At 43.5% G+C, this 23914-nt stretch overlaps 3 protein-coding genes across 3 annotated transcripts in view; 1 reads left to right on the top strand and 2 right to left on the bottom strand.

Moving 5' to 3' along the window:
- get4 (guided entry of tail-anchored proteins factor 4) overlaps nt 1-4578 on the bottom strand; it is a 4836-nt gene extending 258 nt beyond the window's left edge. The window contains exons 1-9 of the mRNA XM_053640682.1: nt 4273-4578; nt 3606-3684; nt 3112-3193; nt 2731-2880; nt 2487-2625; nt 2093-2233; nt 1464-1539; nt 1089-1161; nt 1-946 (exon numbers count right to left, since the gene is read on the bottom strand). The exon at nt 1-946 is cut by the window's left edge and continues 258 nt beyond it. Coding sequence (XP_053496657.1) covers nt 858-946; nt 1089-1161; nt 1464-1539; nt 2093-2233; nt 2487-2625; nt 2731-2880; nt 3112-3193; nt 3606-3684; nt 4273-4403 — 960 coding nt within the window. The 5' untranslated portion in view covers nt 4404-4578 and the 3' untranslated portion in view covers nt 1-857. The remainder of the gene's footprint in view (nt 947-1088; nt 1162-1463; nt 1540-2092; nt 2234-2486; nt 2626-2730; nt 2881-3111; nt 3194-3605; nt 3685-4272) is intronic.
- A 959-nt stretch (nt 4579-5537) lies between these two features.
- zgc:174164 (uncharacterized protein LOC570656 homolog) lies at nt 5538-18153 on the bottom strand. Its single transcript, XM_053640678.1, has 22 exons — nt 16639-18153; nt 14726-14835; nt 14550-14626; nt 14368-14446; nt 13355-13431; nt 12843-13032; nt 12226-12288; nt 12060-12131; nt 11729-11892; nt 11333-11423; nt 10685-10815; nt 10363-10534; nt 9884-9973; nt 9570-9765; nt 9268-9373; nt 8865-9048; nt 8460-8546; nt 8120-8225; nt 7467-7608; nt 7157-7259; nt 6619-6650; nt 5538-6456 (listed from the first exon to the last, which is right to left on the bottom strand). Exons 1-22 carry the CDS (start codon nt 16742-16744, stop codon nt 6345-6347), a joined length of 2490 nt encoding a protein of 829 aa, XP_053496653.1. The 5' UTR covers nt 16745-18153; the 3' UTR covers nt 5538-6344.
- A 334-nt stretch (nt 18154-18487) lies between these two features.
- c13h10orf88 (chromosome 13 C10orf88 homolog) lies at nt 18488-21828 on the top strand. Its single transcript, XM_053640681.1, has 6 exons — nt 18488-19185; nt 19304-19501; nt 19615-19687; nt 19859-20059; nt 20365-20675; nt 20814-21828. Exons 1-6 carry the CDS (start codon nt 19043-19045, stop codon nt 20995-20997), a joined length of 1110 nt encoding a protein of 369 aa, XP_053496656.1. The 5' UTR covers nt 18488-19042; the 3' UTR covers nt 20998-21828.
- The last annotated feature ends 2086 nt before the right edge of the window (nt 21829-23914 follow it).

Raw genomic sequence — 23914 nt, 5'->3', positions numbered from 1 at the left:
ATCACGTACTCGTTTACTATTTTAGACTACGCGTACTAACACTAACCGGTTTAACTTGGTATACAATTAGTGTTCGATTTTATAAACACGTTTTCTAGGTTAGTAAACGTTTTGAAAGCAAAAGGTCAGGGTTTACGATCCGAGATGCGCTAAAAACAGTTTCGCTCAGAAAACTTGCACACGGGGCGTGGCTGGAGCACGTTTACTCCTCTAGACGTACGTGTGAACGAGAAGTAATCGACGTCACGGGACGCTTTACTTCGCTTCGTCGCCTCGACCTGTGAGCGAAGTGTCTGCACTGTTGAAAGGAAGTGGGCGTGTCTCTCAGTGCTCGCCGAACTGAACTGCTCGCGCTCCGTTATATTCTCTGTTTAATGTGTTTCGTCACTTGTATTGGAGGAAGGTGCTGTAGATATTTACACAGTTTGCTTCGAGTGTCACTTCCTGCAGACTGCGATACTAACACGCGCTAATCTCGCACCACACGGTACGAGGACCGCGTCGTCGTTATTAACTCGTACCGACAATTCATCCTGTTCTGGCTGGACCGTCATGATTACGCTTCAAATGTTCTTCCATTTCACGAGAGTTTATTTATTCATTAGTAGAGAGGTGGTGGTGTGCGTGATGGTGCTGATGATGATGTAGTCCAGAAGTTGTATCGATCACCTCTTCTGAAAACTATACAGAGGGGCAAAGAAATGAAAAACAAAAAAATTAAATAATAAAAAAAAAAAACTGCAGGAACTCATTCCAGGACATGTGGTCAAAAGGGGGAGGGGGAAAAAAAAAAGTCGTCGAGTTTGATTCAGTTCAGGTGTTGTGTTCTATAGGTTGTGTTTGGAGGTGTGTGATGTTCAGTCCAGCTCGATGGGGCTGCTGTCCTCACGAACTTCCTCACCCTCCTCTTCCTCACCCGACCCCATTAGACTGTTCAAGAGGTTCCCTGTAATGTTAGAACGGAGCACGATAAATAACTCGTCACAATTTCGGACCCCGCACAGGAAACTGATCTGAGACGGGAAGGGGGCGGGGCTTCTCCGTGGCATTCCAATACGTTTTAACAATAAGTAGGTTTAAGGACGTACCTAGTAGGCCACCGTATGATGAGGACTGTTTGGGTGGAACGCCGAAGAACAGCTGCCCTATTCTGTCCAGGTACTGAGGAGAAAAAAAACCCAAACAATATCACTTACTAACAGAACAAATCGACAGTGAAGTCGGAAATCGTCCCGGTTTATCATCTTTCTGCGATATGAATACAGTCCAGGTATAGACGTTAGAATGTACTGGGATTTATTAAAACACTGCAGAGTTATAGGAGACTAATCGACGGTGGGGTGCTGCGACGAAGCCAAGCCGACACCCATACCTGTTCTACAAGATTAATCCTTCTGACCAATCAGAAAGCAGAACTGGGCGCTGCTGTGGTGCGAGAGTGTTTAAGAGTGTAGTGGGCGTACCTCGTTGTACATGGGGTCCCTCTTCAGCGATGGCTGATACTGGTCACATAATACTGTAAAGACTGTCAGCTTTCCACTGTGAGAACACACACACACACACGAGGAGATGAACACATGCACACACACTGCTCGGGTGGTGCTGTAAAATCACTGCGTTCGGATGCTTTCACGCTTTTGCCTTTTGTTTTTAATCCTCCAGCACACGTTTTACACGTGATCCTATGATAAATTTCTACTGGAGCTTCCAAAATAAATAAAAAATAAACTGCTGAGAGACATACACACACATTACATATATATATATATATATAAAAAATGAGGCCTGTTAGATTTTACATTTAATGTTGGTTTGAGAGATTCCAGCGTTGTAACGTGACTAAAAACCACACCGTGTGTATGTTTGGTGCGTGACGTGATGCAACTACAGTGACGACTCACAACGTCACCATCGCTGGAGTTTGTCGTCTGTATTTCACCTGCATTGCGAAGAATAAATAATCGAATCTAGGGAGTACTCGCTAGTACTAGTATCTGTCCAGCGACTCTTCTGCAAACCTCAAACGTGAAAGCAGCCGTACAAGACAACAAAAAGTGATCAGATCCGATCCGATCCGATCACGTGCTCGTACCCGTCCACCGCCAACAGGAGGAACCAGAGGAAGTTGAGGAGCGGCTGCACAAACGGAGGACCTTTCTCTATGGACGGGTGCTTCTGTGTGTACGTGGTGAACACCACCGAGGCGCTCATTTTGTTCTTTAGACAGAGGAACCTGCAAATACAACAGATTTAAATTAAAAAAAAAAAAGATAGCACCCTTCAGATCCGATCTCGACAAGTTTATAACGTATGTCCGATCTCAAATTACACACGGTGAACAACACCGTCTCTACGCTTTTAGAGCTGAACCACCTTTCTGTCCATACAGATATACAACATTTACAAATAAACTCATTCTAATTAATAATAATAAGAAGAAGAAGAAGAAGAAGAAGAAGAACTACTCTACCATTATCTGCACTTACTGTAAGACGGCCTGAGCCACAAACATGTCGACTTCGCTGCGAAAACCGCGAGCGGCCGAGTACTCCACCAGCATCTGAGCGCAGCCCTCGCCGTCTGACGAGTGCAGGAAGTGGTAGCGAGACTCGCTGTAGTTTTGTTCTAAACAAATGGAACGGCGGACAGGAAGTTAGCTCAGGAATCTCACCGAGACATAACTGAACAGCGCTGAAAGCCGAACTGAAACGGTGTACGGTTTAGAAGTACCCTTCCACAGCGTGACCGCCAGCAGCTGGTGTAATTTGGGGTGTCCCAGCTTCCCTGAGCCGCCCGTCGACCACTTGAGTGCCCGCGAGACGAATGCCACCCTCTCGGGAGAGTTCGGGTCCATCATGCTAAACAGCTTGACCAGTTGCTCTGCGGAAAACACACGTGTACTTCACGTCACAGAACACAGACCGTGTAGAAACGCGGCAGGCTTTCCGTATACTCCCTTCACAAACCATGTGTCCGACACTGCGGAGTTCACACCGTCAATCGTTCCACAATCCAACATCTCGACCTGCTCGTTCACGTTAAACGTAAAACTAAATCCTCTCTCAACAGGGCTTCAGACAGCACAATTAGACACGGTCGTACATCACTTACCCAGCACGTCCTCCTCGACGTCAGCCTCGGACTTCTCTAAAGCCTCCAGGACGAGCATGGACAGGTCTGCGGCGCTGTTTTGCTGTCGACGACACAAACGACAAGACGTGCGCTCAGAGATTTACGATCTACGTTATTAGCAAAGAACGAGAGATTTGGACACGACTAGGGACGCTTCAACACCAGGAACCTGCGACAAAGTGCCCGAGTGCTCAGTGCTCGCAGACGTGAAGTGCCCCCGGTCATGTGGAAATGCCCCGATACCGGTACGCACACGTCGCTGATCTTTACAGCATATTTAGGGTTTTCTGAGGGAAATAAAAGCTTCACGTCTGCGAGTCTGCGCTTTCTGAAAATGCCCCAGGTTCGAGTGCGTTTGGTTCCAGACTCGACGTTATGTTCTGCATGTCAGCGTGGAACATGAATAACAACGTTATATAAATAACATGGAAAATTACAGGATAATCACAGCTGGAACACATGGAATATAATACCTGGTTATAACTAAAGAAAAGCAACGCTCCGTTGTACATCAGCTCCCGGGCTTCTGCATGCTTGGACTGAGATGTATACCTGGAAACAGTAAAAATAAAATATATATATATATATATATATATATATATATATATATATATATATATATAATAAAATTACAGTAAAGTTATGACTAAAAAAAACCTGTATATCTGCTATACAGTTATAAATAAAGACCAGCTGGAACGTTTACCTAATAAAATGACAGTGTTTGCATTTTTATAGTCATTTAGTGAATTAGTAAGCTAGTGAAAATGTGAGTGCTTCTAATGTTAATTAAATATATTTATTACTTATATGTTTTAATAGCAAGTGTACAGTGCAAAGACTTTATTCACAAAACCCAACACCGTGTTATAAACCGCCCTTGTGCTGTGGTGTTAGGTCTGTTACAGGAAGAAGCTGCTAGCTAACAGGCGTCCAAGTGATGTTGAGTGACAGCGAGTCGAGCCAATCAGAGAGCAGGACTGATCCGAGAGGTGGGATCACCGCCGCGAGTGTAGCCAATCGTCATAAGGAAACGAACGCCGCTTCGTTGACAAGGAGAGAAAGATCTGGAAAAGCCAGGCCACGAGCGGATTCCGCTGCTTTAATGAATCATTCTCCGTGATAACTCAGAAGCCTTACCTAAAGAATAAGGTCCGGTACATTTGATGGGCCTCATAGTAATCTCCTCTCTCCACACTGGCGCGTAGTTTTCCTTCCACCCGCTGCACTCCCCCGCGGTTCCTCTTCAGAGCGTCCTGCTCCGACATCATTGTTCCCTTCGCGCTAACAGGGCTACTGTCACGGAAATTGACCTTTACGAGTTGCCGTAGCTGCCGCCACCCAATCAGCTTCCTACATAAGTGAAGTGCACTACACTACACTGCACTCCTAAGAGGTTGTATTTGGGATTGAACCCAGGTGGCACTAGAGTTAAAAAAAAACAAAACAAAAATAATCATTTCCCCATTAAATCGTATCGATGGCGTTTGTGATGAAAATAAAACACTACTTTCTCACATTTTTTCGGAATGTTTTTTTCCCCCTTTACGATTTACTTTTGATTTAACGTCACTCAAACTGTTCAGTAAATGCACAGAGAAAGTAGTTCCAGTCAGGTCGTGTCCGCATTACAGTTCCATATCAGTACACCGAGCTAACTCAAAGAACGGGAAAGTTAGCATACTGTACACCACACACACACACACACACACATAAATACTCTCCACCCCACACACACAAATAAATACTGTCCACCACACACACACACTATTTTTTGAAGAAAACCATTCAATCCAGTACGGGTCATTTTGACCCCCTTTATGCGTTCGTGAAGGGTTTTTTTGGTTCATGCACTGTAGGGTTAAATATCAGAAATCTAAAAGGTGTGCATCATACCTGACACCTAGATGAACACTGTACAGTTGGATGTGTGACTGTACATCTGAATAATGTCTTGTGGTGTTGTAACTGTGGTGTTAGCGGAATAATCAACTCAGGTCTGTTGAAATATTAGAAATGAATGCACACCGAGGCGTAACCATCTTGTATTACCACCTTGGTGGTAATTCGACAGACCAGAGTCAATTTTTCTTTACATAGCAGCAACGCTGACAGAAGGTGAAATGCGGCGCACATGTGGGCCCCCAGTGGAAGAGCCCAAAGTCCTATGATCAAGTACTTCCCTTTCACATTGTCTGGCCAAACTGTGAATATAACTGATAAATCTATAACTGAACTGCTTCCCCTAACTACATCTATTCTTGTGGCACTTCCATCATTAAAGCCTACAAGTTCATTACAATCTACTGCTTCTCCCAGCACATACCCGTTTTGATCATTGTTTGCACTTCCCCACAAAGTACTCTCTGCATTGAAATCATCACACCACACTAGCTTAAAATAACCCTCACCTCCAGTGTTTTCTCTTAAATCTTTATTTAATATTTGACACGGATTAGAAAAAGGAACGCAGCGAGGAGCAGCAAAAATGGCACTCGGATGGAAGCGTTTGTGAACTTGTTATTGTAATTATTGACCAATAAGTGGCGCTGTCACAAAATTTGTCGCACAGCCTCGGGGCACGGTCCTGAGGATGCCTACCAAGATTTGTGTCAGGGTGCAAAGTTGGTGCTTAGATACAGCCTCACTTCCTGTTTGGTGACTTCGCCGTCAGATTCGGTGGCACACTGACCTAGCCAGATTACGCTCGGAAGTTGGATTAAACTTTTCTTTACTTCCACGAAGTTCCAGGTCAATTTCATAGCACAGGTTGGCACGGATACTGATATTAGCGTCACCGATTTGTAGATCTTGACTAAGTCATAAATCCTGCTTTCTTGCGTTATTGTTTTATTTTTAAAAAAATATATGTTTAGACTCAGCCATGGGTAAAATAGCTTAACCTAGATAAAATACGTAACAGCAGTTAAATCTATATAGACACTGTGTGTGTGTGTGTGTGTGTGTGTGTGTAAAAAAAAAAAAAAATCACAGGTAATGAGGGAACCAGATAACAGCCGAATAACAACCGAACAACAACCAGATAACAACCGAATAATCTCAAATATGTAAACCATTAAAAAAATAATTAAAACATGTTTCGAATAGTCATTGACAGAATGATATTACATAACACTGGAGCCTAGCAGGTCATTTCTTCACTGTGATGATTAGCATCACATCTTTCCACAAACATCCTTCTCTGAGTTTGCTCAAGTGACGATGTTCCTGGGTGGAATGGGTCGAGGAACTCCAGGTCCATTTCTGGGAAGCTGAGTAGTAAAAATCGCAGGCTGCACGCCACCAGAACCCTGACTGTTAGAACTGCGAGAGCAAACAGAAAACAAGATTGTACATTTAGTCATTTGCTATGTAAGGAACACTTGAGGGTGTACTGACATTTAAACCAGACTCAGACCAGGATCAATCAGTTCCTGAAGGCTTATGAATAAATATAAACTATATATATATATATATATATATTACCTTGCCTGAGCTCCAGAGGTGGCAGACGGATACTGAAACAAACACCAAAGACAACATCATTATGATGGACAAAATGGATCAGCTATTAGCTGTACATGAAAAATAAAGCCATCCATCCCATTGTATAAAGCAGACAATACAGAACACTGGGTCCTTCTTCTCCTCCACCATGAGCAGCGGCCATGACACGCTAACATTAAGCAGAAAACCTGGGCATGTCCTTCAGAACAGCTTCAGACTGAGGTTTCGAACTACAAAAGGACAATATTTCATAGCAATATTAGATAAATCAACACTTCTCATCCTCACCGAGGGATCAACTATTCCGCCTCTCCACGTTTGTGCCTGCTTGCGTGTTTATTACGAAGAAAACAAGAAAATGACTTCACAATCAATTCGAGAAGCACTACAAAATCCAGTCTTCACGCTGTGGACCTGACTAAACCCGACCTCAGTTACCCATGGTCGTGTTTGTTTAAATCTCAGGACGGCCAGAGATAAAAGCGGCTCCCAAACGAGTAAATGTAATCGAGATTACCTGTGGATACGTAGGAGGACCTTGCGTTGGCGGTGGAGGACGTGCAGGTCTTTGTACGTTTCCGCTTGGCTGGCCGTTCCTCGGAGCGCTCGCTTCGGTCGCCCTGTGAAGTGTGACGGAATAAAGCGCGCTTTTAAACTGTCCACTTACAATTGAAGAATCGCAAGTAGTTTTATTGACTTTTAAAATACTCGAAACATGACTGCTGAGCAGGACCGTGGTCACAGAGGTGACGCTGATTTGTCTCCATTTGATGGATTTTCCTTCAAACAGAAATTGCGCCGAGAAATCTAGAAACTGTGGTTTTTACCTGCTCTGTTTGGACCGTCGGCGCCTGAAGCACCTGTTTAGAGAGTCCCGTCTGAATATGTAAAGAAAACCCAACACCAGCAGCACCAGAACGGGCAGCACCAACAGGAAGAAGATCAACAGGCCATTCCTCAGCGTGTAATCTGAGAACAGAACACACCGCTCGTACTTTTACAGTATTATACGAGAATACGCTGTTTATAATACGATAATAATAATGTGTGTATATATATATATATATATATATATATATATATAATATACTCGTTTAACGTCAATTCAATTTTAAGGAGGAAGTAACCTTGAGAGACTCAGGAAGGGAACAGTTCCTCGTATTCAGACTGAACAAAATGGCTTCCGCACTCATTATTCAGCAGCACTTAGAATAGCACTTGATCCAGCACAGACTGTTATTTCACATTTTATTTCAAATTTATATCGAGCACAACTTAATGAAGCTACAAGGTAGATCGAGGTCATGAAATCATAATGTGTGCAGGATGTTGGAGATTTTAATCCCACTTTTGAGTTCATATTGACTGTTAAACCTGCCAACAGTGTGAAGGATAATGAGCCTGAGCGCTCATATGCTTATAGAGACACTTTAAGTTCATTCATTTGTGTGTGTGTGTGTGTGTGTGTGTGTGTGTGTACCTATTTGAGCAGGTCCACTATCCACACTGCCTCCTCTTCCCCATGTTTTGCAGTCAGGAGGAGCCCAGCCATTGTTGCAGTGACAGTGGGCGTTATTGTTACACACCTGGAACGTAACACACTCATGTCACACAACGACACACTCATCTTTACCCAAAGACGTTTAACCCTTAAATTGTTCACTCGTTAGCAGTGCTCTCTTGCCCCCCCCTCTCTCTCTCTCTGACCTAGGCCCTGTCTTATATTATATTTAACATGTATTTTTATATCACTCGTTTAAAAAAAAACAAAAAAAAAGTCATGCGCAGCCTCAGAGTTGAGCAGGTGTTACGATACACACCCCATTGCTATTGCAGTCCTTTACAGCATCACACTTCTGGCCTTGTGTCAGCACGGATGAATTCACACACTGGAAGTTCACACAGACCTGAGGGCCAACATCCAAAAACAAAGAGAATACAAAAACATGAATTTACACACACACACACACCCACACACACACATTATATATATATAGAAACACCGACACCTAGCATGAAAGCTAGCTAATGAGCCACAGTGTGGACTTCCATAGGTTCTACCATGCTGAGAAACACCAACACAGCTCTTGTACACTATTTACATCCTGCATTTGTATTATAATACAGTACGCAGTGATGACGTGAGCTGGCGTCAGAACGCCGAGGTTTAATTTAGCGCGAGAATACGGAAAAAAAAAAATACACCACGTATTACGCATACTCACTCTGCCTGCAGCGCACACTGTCGCTGTTTTAACGTATCCCGGGTCCAGGACGTCTGTTCCCAGGTTGAAATCGGCGTTCCTGCACGAGACCCCTGGTGCTATGTCCTGGACGCTGATGACTGCCCCGGCCGGGGGGTAGTTCGAGTCAAAGTTTGTGCACTGTACCTTCCCACACATGGAGTTGCTGCAGAAAAAACGTTAAAGATCATTAACATTTGCAAAACGAGTTACTTCCTGTTCTCACTTACAATACGCCGTAGCAGCTATAAACACTCGTTCCCTCACCAGCCCTCTCAACCACCTTCTGACCAATCACGATCCAGAATTCAGGTTACAACCATTCCAGCATGAAATTGCCTCTCTAACGAAGTGCTTAACATTTCAGAATAGTGATAGAACTTACTCCACAGAACACGGGACCAGACTGGATCCGGAGTAACCGCAGTTTCCAAACTTGGTGCCCTGTGTATTCACGTAGCTGAAGCATTGATCGTTGGCTTTTATTGCGTCTGGAATTGTTTTTTGTAAATAAACACAGAACAGCCGTGATGTTTAAATATAAACATCTTCCACCAGTGCTGTGGATCATATACTAGATCATTTCTCTCATCATATATGTGTTGTGTATGTATGAAATTGCCTACTGGCTTTATATATATATATATATATATATATATATAAAAAAATAAAAGACAAGGTAGGTACTTTGGCCGAAGAGCTGCTTGCACTGGTAGTCCAGCGTCTGGCACCGGCCCTCGAAGCAGTAGGCGGTGCTGCCCTCGCAGGTAAGGCCGTCCATTAGATAGAAGTCTGAAGGGCAGAACGCGGATGTGCCGTTGCAGTACTCCGGCAGGTCGCACTGGTTCACAGATTGTCTGCAGGGCGTACCAGACACCACAATCTGGAGGAGATACACACGTCAATAATTATGGAAGTGGAATGTCCCTCACATGGGTAGTGAGATAAAGAGTGTGTGTGTGTGTGTGTGTGTGTGTGTGTGTGTGTGTGTGTGTGTGTACCTGACAGTCTTTGCAGCAGAGGCCAGCAGCGCAGGCTGAACCCTTTGTGAAAGTGCACGTAGCCGCGTTACAGCATTTACTGTTGCAGCTCTGCAATGCAACACACACACACACACACACACACATTATATATACACACATATACATATGAAGGTTTACATGAGAAAAATACAGAAAAATAAAGCTGTTTCCAATCAGTGAGCCTCATCTGTCAATCTTTTGACAAGATAACGTACATTTACATACATTTACATTTAGCCACACCCACAGAACTCTGAAAAAGGCAAAAGGAAGTTGAAAATGCTGATTTAGGTGATGCAGGTGTACACGGTGCGAGCTTGCTCCCGACCGCATTCTATCCCGTCGGCAGAAATCGCGTGGATGTGAAGAAAACCACCGAATACGAAAGTGCCATTATCAAGCCAAACTCATCTACTACTGTTTTTCCTATTCCGCGCGTGTTTATTAGGTTTCGGTACCTGGGGCGGTCCGCAGTCGCAGTCTTCCCCCGCCTCCAGGATGCCGTTGCCGCACTGGGCCACGGAGATGACGCTGTCCTGAGGCGGCTGGTTCAGCAAACACGCGCCTCCTCCACGCAAGACCAGGTTCTCAAAATCCGTACCACTGCACGTGCTGAACAGAGTCGATCCGCTACACGCGCGAAAACGTAGCATAAATAAACGTTAAAAAAAGAGGCATCATTCTCTAAGCTTTATTGATTAGGATGTTGAATTCTGGATTGTGATTGGTCAGAGGCCGTCAGTTCGTTTCCCTATAACCACAAGTGTGTGCGGTACTGACGTGGCGGTCGAATACATGATGCAGTTGCGTCCGTCGCACTGGCAGCGCGTGTCGTCGTGGGTCATGCCCAGATTGTGGCCCATCTCATGAGCCAGCACCGTGGAATAATACTGAAACCCATTGTCGCCATACTGCGAAGAAAACAGACTGTCATTACAAATATTTAAATGAAATAGTTCACATTCTCAAGCCTCTCTCTCTCTCTCTCACTAGACATTCCAGTTTTTCCAGTTCCTCATGTCGGGCGTGTTCTCAGAACAATATGCCACGCTACCTAGTCATCTCCTGTTTCACTTCAAAAAATGACCCCTGAACTTTACCTAGTCTGCAAATTCCGCTCTTTTACAATATCTTGGTATAAAGAAACTTTTGAAAGAAAGAAAAAAAAAACACACACAAATTTGACAATGTAAACATTTAACCTTATAACCTTCCATGCCCTTGATTACTGTACACCAACCCCCATCACTAGCCACGTGTTGCGTCATCGGTCAGCCGTGTTGATGTCACGATACACACCAATAACACGACGCGGGCTCGGGTTAGTCTTCGGGGAACAACCTGTCGGACTACTTAACCGCAAACGGCATCGTAATGATGTTTGGAATTCCATGATGGGTGAAGCAGAATCGTGATTTGTTTACTGACCACGCTAATTCCTCCGCCGCTGCTTGCTGAGCAAACAGTCCCGACGTAGGCCATGCCCAAAATCCCTCCAGTGTACGCTCCTTTTTGACCCCTTTAAAGGAAAAGAAACAAACACACAAGAATAAAACTACAAATGAGACGACGGCATGGTAACTTCAAGGACAAACACAGACTCGCACAGACACCCTGGAGAATCCAAAAAATCTGGAATGTGAACATGGTGTGAATGTTTGAGTTATTTATTACAGCACTTTCGCTTTCCTTTAGAACCGACTAGAACGTTTTATTACTAAATCTGCCTTAAAGTCATCTCGAAGCTTTAGCCTTCTCCACGTTCCACGTAAGAATCACGTGGAACGTCATCCACAGCATCATCACGTGCTTAAACGTGCTTACACCACGAGCTGGCCCATGTCGCTGCGCGATGTCAGGTTCGCTTTCCTCCACTTGACAAACTGTCCTAAAACCACTCTCGGGTCTCCCCCCACGTCGAACGGGTTGCTCGTCTCGAAAATCTCCAGACCCACCAGGACGATGCGGATATTCAGCTGCCGGTAGTACTACAGGGCCGAGAGAGCGGGGTCAGGATTGTCCACATCCTGGAGTGTTTTAGTATTTTATATATATATATATATATATATATATATATATATATATATATATATATATATATATATATATATAAAACAAGACAGAAAAACAACACAAGGCACTAGGAATTTCTCACCGTGTCCAATAAATTAGAAATCTGGACCATTTCATCCCTCACAGCAGTGCGGTTGCTCTTCATGAATACAAACTGTGCAAGAAAACAAACAGATAAACAGTAAACATAAACGCAATCTGGCCGCGTAGCCACCCAACACAAATGTAAACAAGTTTGAGGCCCCTACCCTCAGATTGTCCACTACTAACGCCAGCTCCACGTATCTGGTCTGAGGCAGGTTGCGTTTTTTCTGTCGGAGAGACGGATAATCAAATGGACAGATATTTGTTCATAAAGTTAGTAATGAAAGAAAGCAATAAATACGCCAAGAGTTCAGCGTCTGGAACGTAAGCACAGGAAGAGCAATAAGTTTCGCACGTGTATCTGTCGAAGCACGAGAGAAAATAATAATACGTAAAAGAACAGCGCGCGCCGGATCGAGTGCTATCCTATGCGCTGATGAATAACGAGCGTGGAAGCCATTTTGTTCAATTAAACCCAGTGATTAATGCGATCGGTAATATATCGGACTTTTAATACGAGACGCCGCGTAGATATCATCGTATTATTGTTTTTTATTTCACACGCAAGTAAAAAACGACACTATTTCTTTCTTCAGCCGATCTAGACATCTTCTACTCAAGAAAAATCTGGCATCACCTGGAGCTACGACACTACACGCCGATGACTTGAATACTTCGAACAGGAAGCGCAGGAAACCGACCTGTGCGTAACCCGACTCTGAACACGAGGAACTTTCCCAAAACGCACCGGCCGGTAGCCACACGGCAAAACATTACTGACCCGTAAAAACGTCTCCATCGACAAGGTGTGGTCGCAGGAGCCGTCCTCGCCGCAATCGCGTTCGCTGTCCACCCCACACACAAACGGATCCGACCGACTGTTCTCCAGGGGAAACAGGATGTGCTCGTTGTTCGCGGCGTGCAAAGCGGGTTCAAGGGCGTAACTCTTGTTGCCGATGAAAATGACGCCCCTTGAAAAGAATACACGTATTAAGTTCTGTATAAATAATGCATTATTATTATTATTATTATTATTAATGTAAATCATTGATATAATACCGCTAACAGTAGTGCTACATATATATACATAGCACTTTATGTGCTTAGTCATGCCAGGTACAATGAGTTCCTTGTTTTGGTATACACAATGGGATCCTTTCATTATAAAGACAGGAGCAGCAGGTTAAATAAGTGAAGAACAAATCAATAGCTAGTTAATCAGTCAGTGGAAATAAAGGTGGAGCAGGTGTCTCATCAGCCATGACAAACTTTATATTCTGAGTAATATCATACCTGAGTCCATTACAGGTGCTCAGAGCCACCAGAGATTCCTCATAACCTGAGACTCGGCCGTAGTAATGACACAGCACCTGGAACAGACGAATCACTTCACAGCAAACGACCAGCTCTGACTAGCATTGTATAAAGCACTGTTTAAAACCCATTTGACTCATCTCATCATTCCTCCATCTATCGGGACACTAACTGCATTTCACTGCCTCTGTACTTGTACTCTGACAATAACAATAAAGCTGAACCTAACCTAACCTATCTACCCATCTATATACTGCTCTATTTATATACCTCCATTTATCTGTCTGTCTATCCACTCATATATAGATAACCATCCATATGTAAGTCTATACATCAGTCCATCTGTGCATCCATCCACCTGTATATCCATTCATCCATCTGTCCATCTACTCATCTATCCATCCATCCATCCATCCATCCATCCATCCATACCTGGATGTAGGAACTGGAGAGGGGTTTTGGTTAAAACCAACAAAATCTCTGTCCGTGCATCCATCTATCCATCCATCCACTTACCAATCTTTCCATTCATCTATGTTTCCTTCCACCTGTATCTGCATCTATCCATTTACCTATCCTTCCATCCATGCCTCTATCTCTCCATCTATCTATACACACACCAACCTATCTACAGTTGCAATCAAAATGATTCAAAATCAGGATTATTGTCAAAATCGACAGACTTTCAACGGCGATGAACAAATCAAACGAAAGCAAAGTGAAATACTTCAACACAACGAACGCTTCGAGTGGTTTCCCCAAATTCGACTTCTCTCAAAAGTACATATTTCTCTCAGTGAACACATCAGTGCCATCGGAATGACAAGTCCTCGTGTCGAAATGATCTCAGTATACCAGTGTACCCTGCCAGTATTTCCCGAGGTAAACTATCGCTACAGTTTTGATGACAATGATTCAAGAAATGCACCAAAGCGACTGAGAAAAACTACAATCAGTGTGTTAGTGATGTGACCAGTGAGCAGGAGCCTTACAGGTTTCTCTCTGTGCTTCGTCGTGGAGTTGCGATGCACGTCATGGGAGACCACAGCGAAATCAGGAGATAAAAATTCTCTGGAAAACAAGAAGATGACACACACGCCTCCGGAGTCAAGCTTTTACGTGTGAATGTGAAAATGAATAATCGCAATGAGGGAAATATATATATGTCACTTACTTGTTTTTGGTTAGATGTAAGAGGTGAACAGTGTCATCTATCTCAATCGAGTAGGTCAGACTCTCGGGATCTGCTCTCTGCGAATACAAAATACCGGAAAAAGAAGTAAACGAATCAGAACTCGACTGGCGATCGAGGCTGCGTATTAAATAAGCCGGAGTGCATACTCAGACTACCTGTCTGTGTGTTTGTGTAAAGTCGTCGTGTCTCTGCCATCGTTTGTGCACAAGCTGAGGTATGACGATCTGGTAGTTTTCCAGGTGTGATGTTTGGGCGTGGAACAGATCTGTGAACATATCCGTTTAATTGAATGTCTCGATAAACAGAACAGGGTTAACTGTTAGTCGATCGCTGCGGTGTAAGAGTTATCACGCCAATAACCGCATCAGCTACGGCACAGAGTTTTATCAATAACCTCCCAGAGATACCAACTATGATGGGATCACTGTCTGATCCCAAAGAACTCGATCAGACGACTGAATGCTTAGCGTTAACGTTCTGCTACACGCTAGATAAGGTAGCTCCACTTAAAAGGAAAAAATAACAGAATACAGAGAAACAGCTAGCACCCTGGTATAACCATCGAACGCGTACCTTAAAACACACCACTCGACTGTTAGAACGTAAATGGCGTCCAACCAAATTGGTAGCATTTCAAACAGGATAGAAGGAGAACCTCCTGAACTATAGACAATCTCTCAGTGCTAGATCAGTCTCTCTCTCCACCTTAAGAGAAGATAACTAACCCTGTAGATGATAATATAACAATATCAGATCAACGTTTAGAATGTTTTACTCCCCTTACAGAGACCGAACTAGCTTCATTAATTTCCTCATCGGTATAATCAACTTGTGTACTAGATCCCTTACCTGAATGTTTCTTCAAACAGATTATTCCAGAAGTAATCACACCCCTTCTAAATATAATCAACTCTTCCCTTAGCACTGGCTACGTACCTAAATCATTTAAACTAGCGGTTATTAAACCCCTGATTAAAAAACCTGACCTTGACCCCTCTCAACTGTCCAGCTATAGACTGATATCAAATCTCCCCTTCATCTCTAAGATTTTAGAAAATGTTGTTGGCGTTAAGGGAACAGCCCTGTCTCCGTTTTAGTTATGATGTCATAGCTAGTCTTGTCGGAGTCGCTGCTTGCACTCTGCATGCAAAGTACACTGTCCTTAACCATTACAGGGCAATAAGCATACCTAATGATCTCTCTCTCTCTACCACTGAAAAACCATCCAATGGCTTTGGACCTCAAGTCATATGAACAGTTATGCAACAATAGCTTTAGGACTACAATTACCACAAACAGTGGAGAAGTTCAACTAAACAGACTTCATGTCAAGACTGTAATGAATTTCCTGCTTACACAACTGCACTATTTGAGCATGTAGTATTAGCATATTTATAGAAGGGGTGCATTTATTTATTTATAATCGCATTATCCGGCGTGACCCAGATGAGGACGGGTTCCCTTTTGAGTCCGGTTCCTCTCAAGGGTTCTTCTTCATAGTCGTCTCGGGGAGTTCTTCCTCACCACCGTCGCTCATTCGGGATAAATCCATTTAAAATGTACACCTGAAAGCTGCTTTGTGTCCACAAATAAAATTCGATTGAATTGAACGGTAACTCCACGTCATCACACCACCTCATTGTTGATTATTTCACTATAACAGCCCAAAGTTTTTCCTTTAATAAATAAAAACAACTCAATAAATAAAGACGCCCATGCATCATAAAATCAAACACTGATGTGCATGGAATAAAACAAAAAAAAGGAAAATGTCATGAATAGTGACATTATTGTGATTATGTTGTGCTTCCTGGATGCAAAGAGTGACATGTAAATATACTAGTCAGACTCAGACTGTTAGTCTGTAGACTATTCCAGCTCTTCTAAGATCAGATAAGACTGCTTATCAGCATTAGAATATTATTAATATGGATTCTAATCTGGATGACAGAGCTATTTTCATCAGACATTGAGTAGAAAAGCTGATGAGAGGATTATTCCAGCTCTACAGCCATTACACAGGTGATAAACTGACGAATCTGCGTTTTGCTAAACTAAAATATCTCACCTGGGTTCATGATTCCGTCTGTGTGAGCCGTCAAGATGAGCAGGAGAAGTGTGGAAAAGTGTCCACTGGGATTTCTATTGCTGCTCCTGAGTTCCTCTCCCCCCATTCTTCAGTCTGGTGTGTGTGTGTGTGTGTGAGAGAGAGAGAGCTCAGGTGAGACAGGTACACAGTGCTGCTCATTCACCTGTACGCGCTGACGAAATGATCGTGCTGCGTTCAAGAGCTGCTCTAACGTTGCACCTCAGCGACTCACGGTGTGTTCTTCCTGCCACAAGTCACACAGCAACAACACAACAAACCACACCAAATCTTTATATGTACATTTATATTGCGTTTATGTAATTAGACGTTGAGATTTGTGTTTTTGTGTGTGTGTGTGTGTGTGTGTGTGTGTGTGAGAGAGAGAGCTCAGGTGAGACAGGTACACAGTGCTGCTCCGTCACCTGAACGCGTTGACGAAATGATCGTGCAGCATTCAAGAGCTGCTTCTGTTTCACTAACGTCTCACGGTGTGTTCTTCCTGCCACAAGTCACACAGCAACAACACAACAATCCACACCAAATCTTTATATGTACATTTATATTGCGTTTTAAATGTTTACAATGGGGGAAAAAAGCTTAACATGAAACTCTGTTCTTTATATTTAGTTTCATTAAAAAAAAAAAAAAAGTGTTCAATAAAGTGTGGGAGAAGTTTAGTGTTTCTAGCTCACTGATTCACAAGATGGAAAACCCTCCATGGTGTGCTGTTATAGGAAAATAATCATCAAGAGCATCACCATCGGTGTGATGAAGAGGAGATACTGTTGCTTACCACCCCATGGTTGTTTCTTTTCCTACAACTGTGCGTGTTATATTCCTCTTACACCACAGTAATTTGCTAACAATTAATTTAAAAATAATAATAATAATAATAATGAAAGAACGACACCGTAATATTTTTTAAAAATCTGTTTAATGTTGTGGAATATCTGCGAGACAAGTTTTCGTTTAAGGTAAACTTTGACCCTGGAGACTCCTTCCTTCCATACATGTTAAATAAAGAAACATCTCTTTGCTCTTACTATGGAAACGATAACGTATTAGAGTCAGCGTGTTAAAGAAAATGAATTAATCAACACCCGATGACCAATCAGAATGCAGAACTCAGCAGTGCTGTGATGTAATAACACACTGTGTTTAGCTGTTTATTAATGGGGAATTTGCTTAACGTGAAACGTAATATGTCGTTTTTAGCTTTTTATTATGAATATTTCGTTCCTGAGGATTGTTCATTCGATACTACACGTTAGTCATGATCAACATCCTGCGAGAGAAATTTGGTGTTAATACGTGTTTATACCACGTTAAGCTGTTTCCTTAGAACAGAACTGAAATCTCTCTGTGTGGAAGTTGTTTGTGGATTACGGTTTTGTGTTTTGAATCATGTTTAGGACAAGCTAACTGTGTGAGAGATTTGTTGTTGATTCCCAGGTAGTAAAATCTTGTTGGCCCATTTTTATTTTGGAGTTCCACAGAGGCACTATTCATAACAACTCTGCAAACGCTGGCAGCCAGCGTCGATCGAACACAATGTCTGGACGCTGACCCAACGTGGATTTATACAGTACGGTGGGTCCTGGAAGTCTGACGGCCCTGGTCACCTCACATCAGCGGGGCGCTACGCTAAGCGTTTTCATCTCCTAGTGTCGGAAACAAACTTTCTAACTCCCTACACGCTGAGTTCATTCAATTATGTCCAACATGAAATATTAAATATTGAAATATTCTTAAATTCTTGTTTATAAATTAAACATCTAATCTAACTGATGCTTTGAGGCTTTTATTTATTTATTTATTTATTTATTTAACTTATTATATTTTTATGTGATGCCCCTGAATACACCCTTTTAGATTCACTACTTTAGAATCGTATTGATATTATCAATGGAAGTATTTCCGAGTAGAAATGTCCTGTGTTTTATGTTGACGCTGTGATTATGTGATGATTTACACCGAGTGACTTTTATTCAGGCGGAAATGAAGGCGGAAGTAACCTACAGACTGCGCGTGCGTGAAAATGGCGCGCATGCGCACTGCACAGAGGAGCGTGGGTAATGGCTGGCGCTTGTAGGATGTTTTGTTATGTGCTTGCTTTAAGTTCAACTCGACTTTACGCTTCCAGTGAAACTTCCTGACAGACATCTCGCGGTTTATTGGCGTGTGTTTGTGCTGTGAGCGGTGTCACAGACCGTCACAATGGATTAGTGTGTGTGAGTGTGTGAGAGAGAGAGAGAGAGAGAGAGAGAGAAGTTTGGCTGTAGACACCTACACACGGATTCCTGCTCGCTCTGTGTGTGTTCAGTCCAGGAGATCTGAATGTGTTTAATATCACACACACTCATACAGCTCCAACACCATCATCATGATGAGCTCCAGCAGAGATGTCGTGGTGTCTACACACACCTCCTGGGTGTGTACATCTCACACTGAGCTCAGAGAGATCCTCATCACACCACAGGAAGATCTCATCACCGAGGCTGGCCTGGATCCTTCTGCTTCTGCTCTGTAAGTGTGTTTCTCATATGTTCAGTATAAAACGTAACTCTAAACAGACAAAAACTAATCTAAGTGGTATCTCGTCGAAACGAGGTTTTTTTTGACGGCGGTGTAAATGTAATCCCAGGTGTGAGCCTGTGCGCTTGGAGCGAGCGGAGGAATCCTCGCCGTGCGTCATCACCCTGCTGTGTCGACCCGATTCAGGCGCCGTCATCAGCAGCCTTCAGGTGGCGAGCGAGGCGAGGACTATCGAGGTCTACTCGCTCACCGGGGACTACTGCGGGACGAGCCGTGGTGAGGAGGATCCAAGATTCCAGCAGAGCAGGTACGGAGTCTCACATTCGCAGAAAATATGTTTTTTTTTAATCTAGCGCATTAAAGCACAGTTCTAAAGAGGACGGGACAGACCGGTATTTAACATACACCTTCTCACGCTAGTGGTGAAGATGAAAGACCCTTCTACAGGAGCCACTTGGTGTTGGAAACCCCGCTAGCGTCATGTGACGTCAAGGTACGTCTGGTCCGTCCCGTCGTGTTTTTGTGCATCTATCAGTCCTGCTACGGTGGAACGTGGGACCGCGGTGCGCCAGGTCACGAGCGCCGCTGTAGATTATACGTGATGATATTCCAGCTGATCCAACAGGAAGTCGTGTTAAGAAGTCTCTCTCATGTCTCCACTCAGCTGCTCTCTCTCGGCGGCCGGTCGGCTGTGGGAATCCGTCAGGTGGTCGTCGGACTGCGGTTCCGTCCGGGAGCAGAGTTCCAGCCCGGCTCGGACGCTGGCATCGACCTTCATCGTGTCCAGGCCATGATGGAGGAGATGGGCACCACCCTCTCCCCCGGGGCTCAGAACCTCATGGAAATGGTGCAGTTTCAGCAAAAGGTCAGTACCGGGGTAGAGCATGTCACCTTTTTTCTGATGTTCAGCGCCGCATGAAGGTTCACCATCAGCGCGTTCCCAGAGATTAAACCAAACAAATGTACTGTTTACGTAATTTTACACTTCTTTAGGGTTGGCAGCTTTTCGTTACACAAGGCTGTACCGACCTCGGAAATAAGAATGGCCTGTTTGGTCGATTTGAAAACATGGCCGAGCTGCTAATTATTAAGTAGCGCTCGCGCTGGACTTCTGCCTTGCCTCTGTTCTGTCCATGACTTTAGCCAAATATCCTTCCGTTCCTGTTTTAGAACAAAGCCGACGTCCTTGGTGGCTTCTTGCCCCTGCTGATGGGTGGTGGTGCGCTAGCATGCTTGGCCAAAGGGGCTAAAGTGACGGGAGATGTTGGCTCTGATGGTGCACCGGCACTGCCTGGGCATCAAGCCGGAATGTTCTGTGCCAACCAGAGAGGCGTCCTAGATGCCGTAGCAGGTGGTCCGGGTGGAAACCAGAGTCCTGTTAGCCCTGATCTGCTTCCCATGCTTCAGAGTGTGTGTGGTCAGGTTACACAACTCCGCCTGGACGCTTTGACCTCACCAGAGAAGAAGACGAACGGAGAGCGGTGAGTCACCAGAAGTTTAAAGCTTTTAGAGGTTTCTTACGGTTCTTGGACCGTTTGACGTGACCTCCAGCTGGTTCTTTATTTATTTGTATTTGTGTTTGAACTCTTTATTAAAGTTGTGGGTTTTTTGTGAGGCAGTGAGGATCACATGTGCTTTGGAGGTCTGGAGAAAGTTCTGGAGAAAGTGGTGGAGAAACGTATGCACGATCTGGAGAACAGGTTGAAGGAGCACATGGACACACGCCTGGATGCTCTTCAGAAACGATTGGAGCTCACGCTACATCAGCTCGCGCTCGTCACGAGCACGACAAACCCGCAATAACCCTGCTGACCCGGAAAACCCGAACCGGCGCTAGCACAAGCAGCTAAAGTGCTTTCTGAGGACGAGATTATTTAAATAACTTGCTAACAGTTCGGTTGAAGGAATTGTTGCTAACCTTTACGGTTTCTTCCTGAAACCCATCTTAAACTTTAATGGTTCTGCTATGAAATAATGTTTCTAAGGTTACTTTTCCCTTATTCCCTAACTTTTATTGACCGTGAGGGACACGCAGCTAACAATTCACATGACTCGGAGTCAATGTTATCACCAGTGCTGCTTTTCCAACGTAATATTCACTGTAAAGACATTTATCACGTTCGACGTTTGTTTTAATCAGAATCGAACTGGTTTGCCGTTTCAGTGAAGGAAATGTTATGAAATGTTTGTTTGTTTTTCACCCAGTGAATTCCAGGAGGCTGAATCCTGGACACCAGAACTTCACTCAAACACCTGATTCACTCGGTTCATCCTGGTCAATTCTTTTAGCTGAAAACCAAATCGGTTCAGCCTCCTGGGATCTGATCTTAAGGAGGTTTCGATCAGTGGTCACCGACCCTGTTCCTAGAGATCTACCTTCCTGAAGACTTTCGCGCCCACCTGACCGTCTGATCGTTAGACGTTCTTGATCAAGATTACGGCTGGAGATGAATCCTGCAGGAAGGTAGATCTCAGAGAAGGTGGTGATGGCTGGTGACCACTGGTTTAAATCCTGTTCCTGTTGTTTGAGGTGTTTGTTTATTGACATTGTATTAATGGTTTATATTAAACCAACTAGAGAACTAAGGACAAAAAAAACAAAAACCCAGAACATTAAAACGTGGTTATACTGAGACAGAGTTCCTCTTACGTTCATTCTAAATTCTTCCGTTCCAGTCACATTTCCATGTGGTGTTGCCCGTGTAGAGACTCGCCTGGTTCGGCGACTATTTAGACCTCTTTAGTAAGTAAGTAGTAAGTAAAATTTATTTGTATAGCGTGTTTCACACAGCAAAGCTGACCAAAGTGCTGCACAGAGTACGGAAAGTAAAATAGAAACAGAATTAGACCAGATAAAAACAGACAATGGACAAAGGAAAAAATTGATCAAAAATTTGTTTAAACAATTAAAAATTTGATCAAAAAGCCTGGCAGAAGAGATAAGTTTTAAGCCTGTTTTTAAAAGTGGTAATAGAAGGTGCAAGGCGGATGTCCAGTGGCAGTTGATTCCACAGACGGGGGCAGCAACAGCAAAAGCTCTATCCCCCTTTGTTTTTAACCGGGAACGAGGGACATGCAAAAGAAACCTATCAGAAGATCTTAGACATCTGTTTGATGAATGTGGATTAAGAAGATCCTCCAGATAGGAAGGAGCTTGATTATTAAGAGTTTTAAAAACAAACAGCAGAATCTTAAACTGAATCCTAAAACGGACCGGGAGCCAGTGAAGCGATGCTGAAATTAGGGTGACACGATCAAACTTCTTAGCCCTGGTCAACAGCCTTGCAGCTGCATTCTGAACCATCTGAAGACGAGCCAGAGATGACTGAGGAAGACCCAAGTAATCTAAGCGAGAAGTAATAAAAGCATGAATAACCTTCTCCAAATCCTGGAAAAACAAAAATGTTTTGAGTTTCGAAATAATCCGTAGTAGATAAAAACTAGTCTTAATGGCCGAATTTATCTGCTTGGTTAAGCATACTTCTGAGTCCGGAATGAAGCCAAGGTTCCGAACCTGGGAAGAAATTGAGGGAAAGTGATTATGGAGCTCGTTAATGAGACCATCTCTCAATCTCAGGGGGCCAAAAACAATTATTTCAGTTTTGTCTTCATTAAGTCGGAGGAAATTATTTGTCAACCATTTTTTAATGTCATCCAGACAGTCCAACAATGGCTGAATGGAGTCACCAGCTTTCAAAGGAATGTACAACTGGGTATCATCAGCATATAAATGAAAAGAGACATTGTGAGCCCTGATGATATTCCCCAACGGCCGCATATATAAATTAAAAAGAAGTGGGCCCAGAATGGAGCCTGGAGGAACACCACTAATAATAGGACTAGAAGAAGAGCAGAGATTTCCCAACGCTACCGAGAAAGACCTGTCCTTAAGATATGAGCTGAGCCATTGTAGGGCGGTGCCCTTGATACCAAACAGATGCTCTAAGCGCCAGAGAAGTATGTTATGGTCTACAGTATCAAAGGCAGGTGTAAGATCTAGTAGCATCAACACAGTATTTTTTCCAGCATCCACTGTGAGTAAAATGTCATTGGACGCTTTTAACAAAGCAGACTCCGTGCTATGAAAAGCAGTGAAACCAGATTGTAAAGGTTCCAATAACATAGCTGAGTTTAAAAACAGGAGCAAGCGCCTTTATTTCACAAAACAGCCTAACGACAAATCTAGTGAGAGAGCAGGTTCACCTGATGTACAACCAGTCTGTAACGCCAACGACCAATCACTGATCAGTGTTGTTCCCGACGACCAATCACTGATCAGTATTGTTCAATACGACCAATCACTGGTCAGTGTTGTTCCCGACGACCAATCACTGATCACCGTTGTTCATGACGACCAATCACTGATCAGTGTTGTTCCCGACGACCAATCACTGATCAGTGTTGTTCCCGACGACCAATCACTGATCAGTGTTGTTCCCGACGACCAATCACTGGTCAGTGTTGTTCATGACGACCAATCACTGATCACCATTGCTCCCAATGACCAAACGCCATTGTTCCCCTCACACACTTTTTTGTTCTTCATGACCAAAGATGATTATTTCAATAAGAAATGCTATATTATTATTTTTCCCCCCTGATAAAACTCTATTCTGTTCTCAGTGTCTTCGAAAAAAATCATCAAACACTTTCTGATCTCCAAATGATCATGATGATTCTATGACCTCATCTGTTGTCTTCCTGCACCTTTTTGAGCTCT

This window comes from Ictalurus furcatus, chromosome 13, assembly GCF_023375685.1.
Source record: "Ictalurus furcatus strain D&B chromosome 13, Billie_1.0, whole genome shotgun sequence".
NCBI classification, from domain to species: domain Eukaryota; kingdom Metazoa; phylum Chordata; class Actinopteri; order Siluriformes; family Ictaluridae; genus Ictalurus; species Ictalurus furcatus.
Note: the sequence above shows the minus strand (reverse complement) of the source record. Positions and strands in the feature narration are given on the sequence as shown.

What these genes read in the sequence shown, in the direction of transcription:
- zgc:174164 (XM_053640678.1), bottom strand. Translation starts at nt 16,744, where the DNA reads ATGGGGGGAGAGGAACTCAGGAGCAGCAATAGAAATCCCAGTGGACAC. An exon ending in CAAGCAGCTCTTCGGCCAAA is followed by an intron (nt 9,374 to 9,569) that starts GTACCTACCTTG and finishes AAACAATTCCAG; the next exon opens with ACGCAATAAAAGCCAACGAT. An exon ending in GTCCTCCTACGTATCCACAG is followed by an intron (nt 6,651 to 7,156) that starts GTAATCTCGATT and finishes TGTTTGTTTCAG; the next exon opens with TATCCGTCTGCCACCTCTGG.
- c13h10orf88 (XM_053640681.1), top strand. Translation starts at nt 19,043, where the DNA reads ATGATGAGCTCCAGCAGAGATGTCGTGGTGTCTACACACACCTCCTGG. An exon ending in TGGTGCAGTTTCAGCAAAAG is followed by an intron (nt 20,060 to 20,364) that starts GTCAGTACCGGG and finishes TTCCTGTTTTAG; the next exon opens with AACAAAGCCGACGTCCTTGG. An exon ending in AAGAAGACGAACGGAGAGCG is followed by an intron (nt 20,676 to 20,813) that starts GTGAGTCACCAG and finishes TTTGTGAGGCAG; the next exon opens with TGAGGATCACATGTGCTTTG.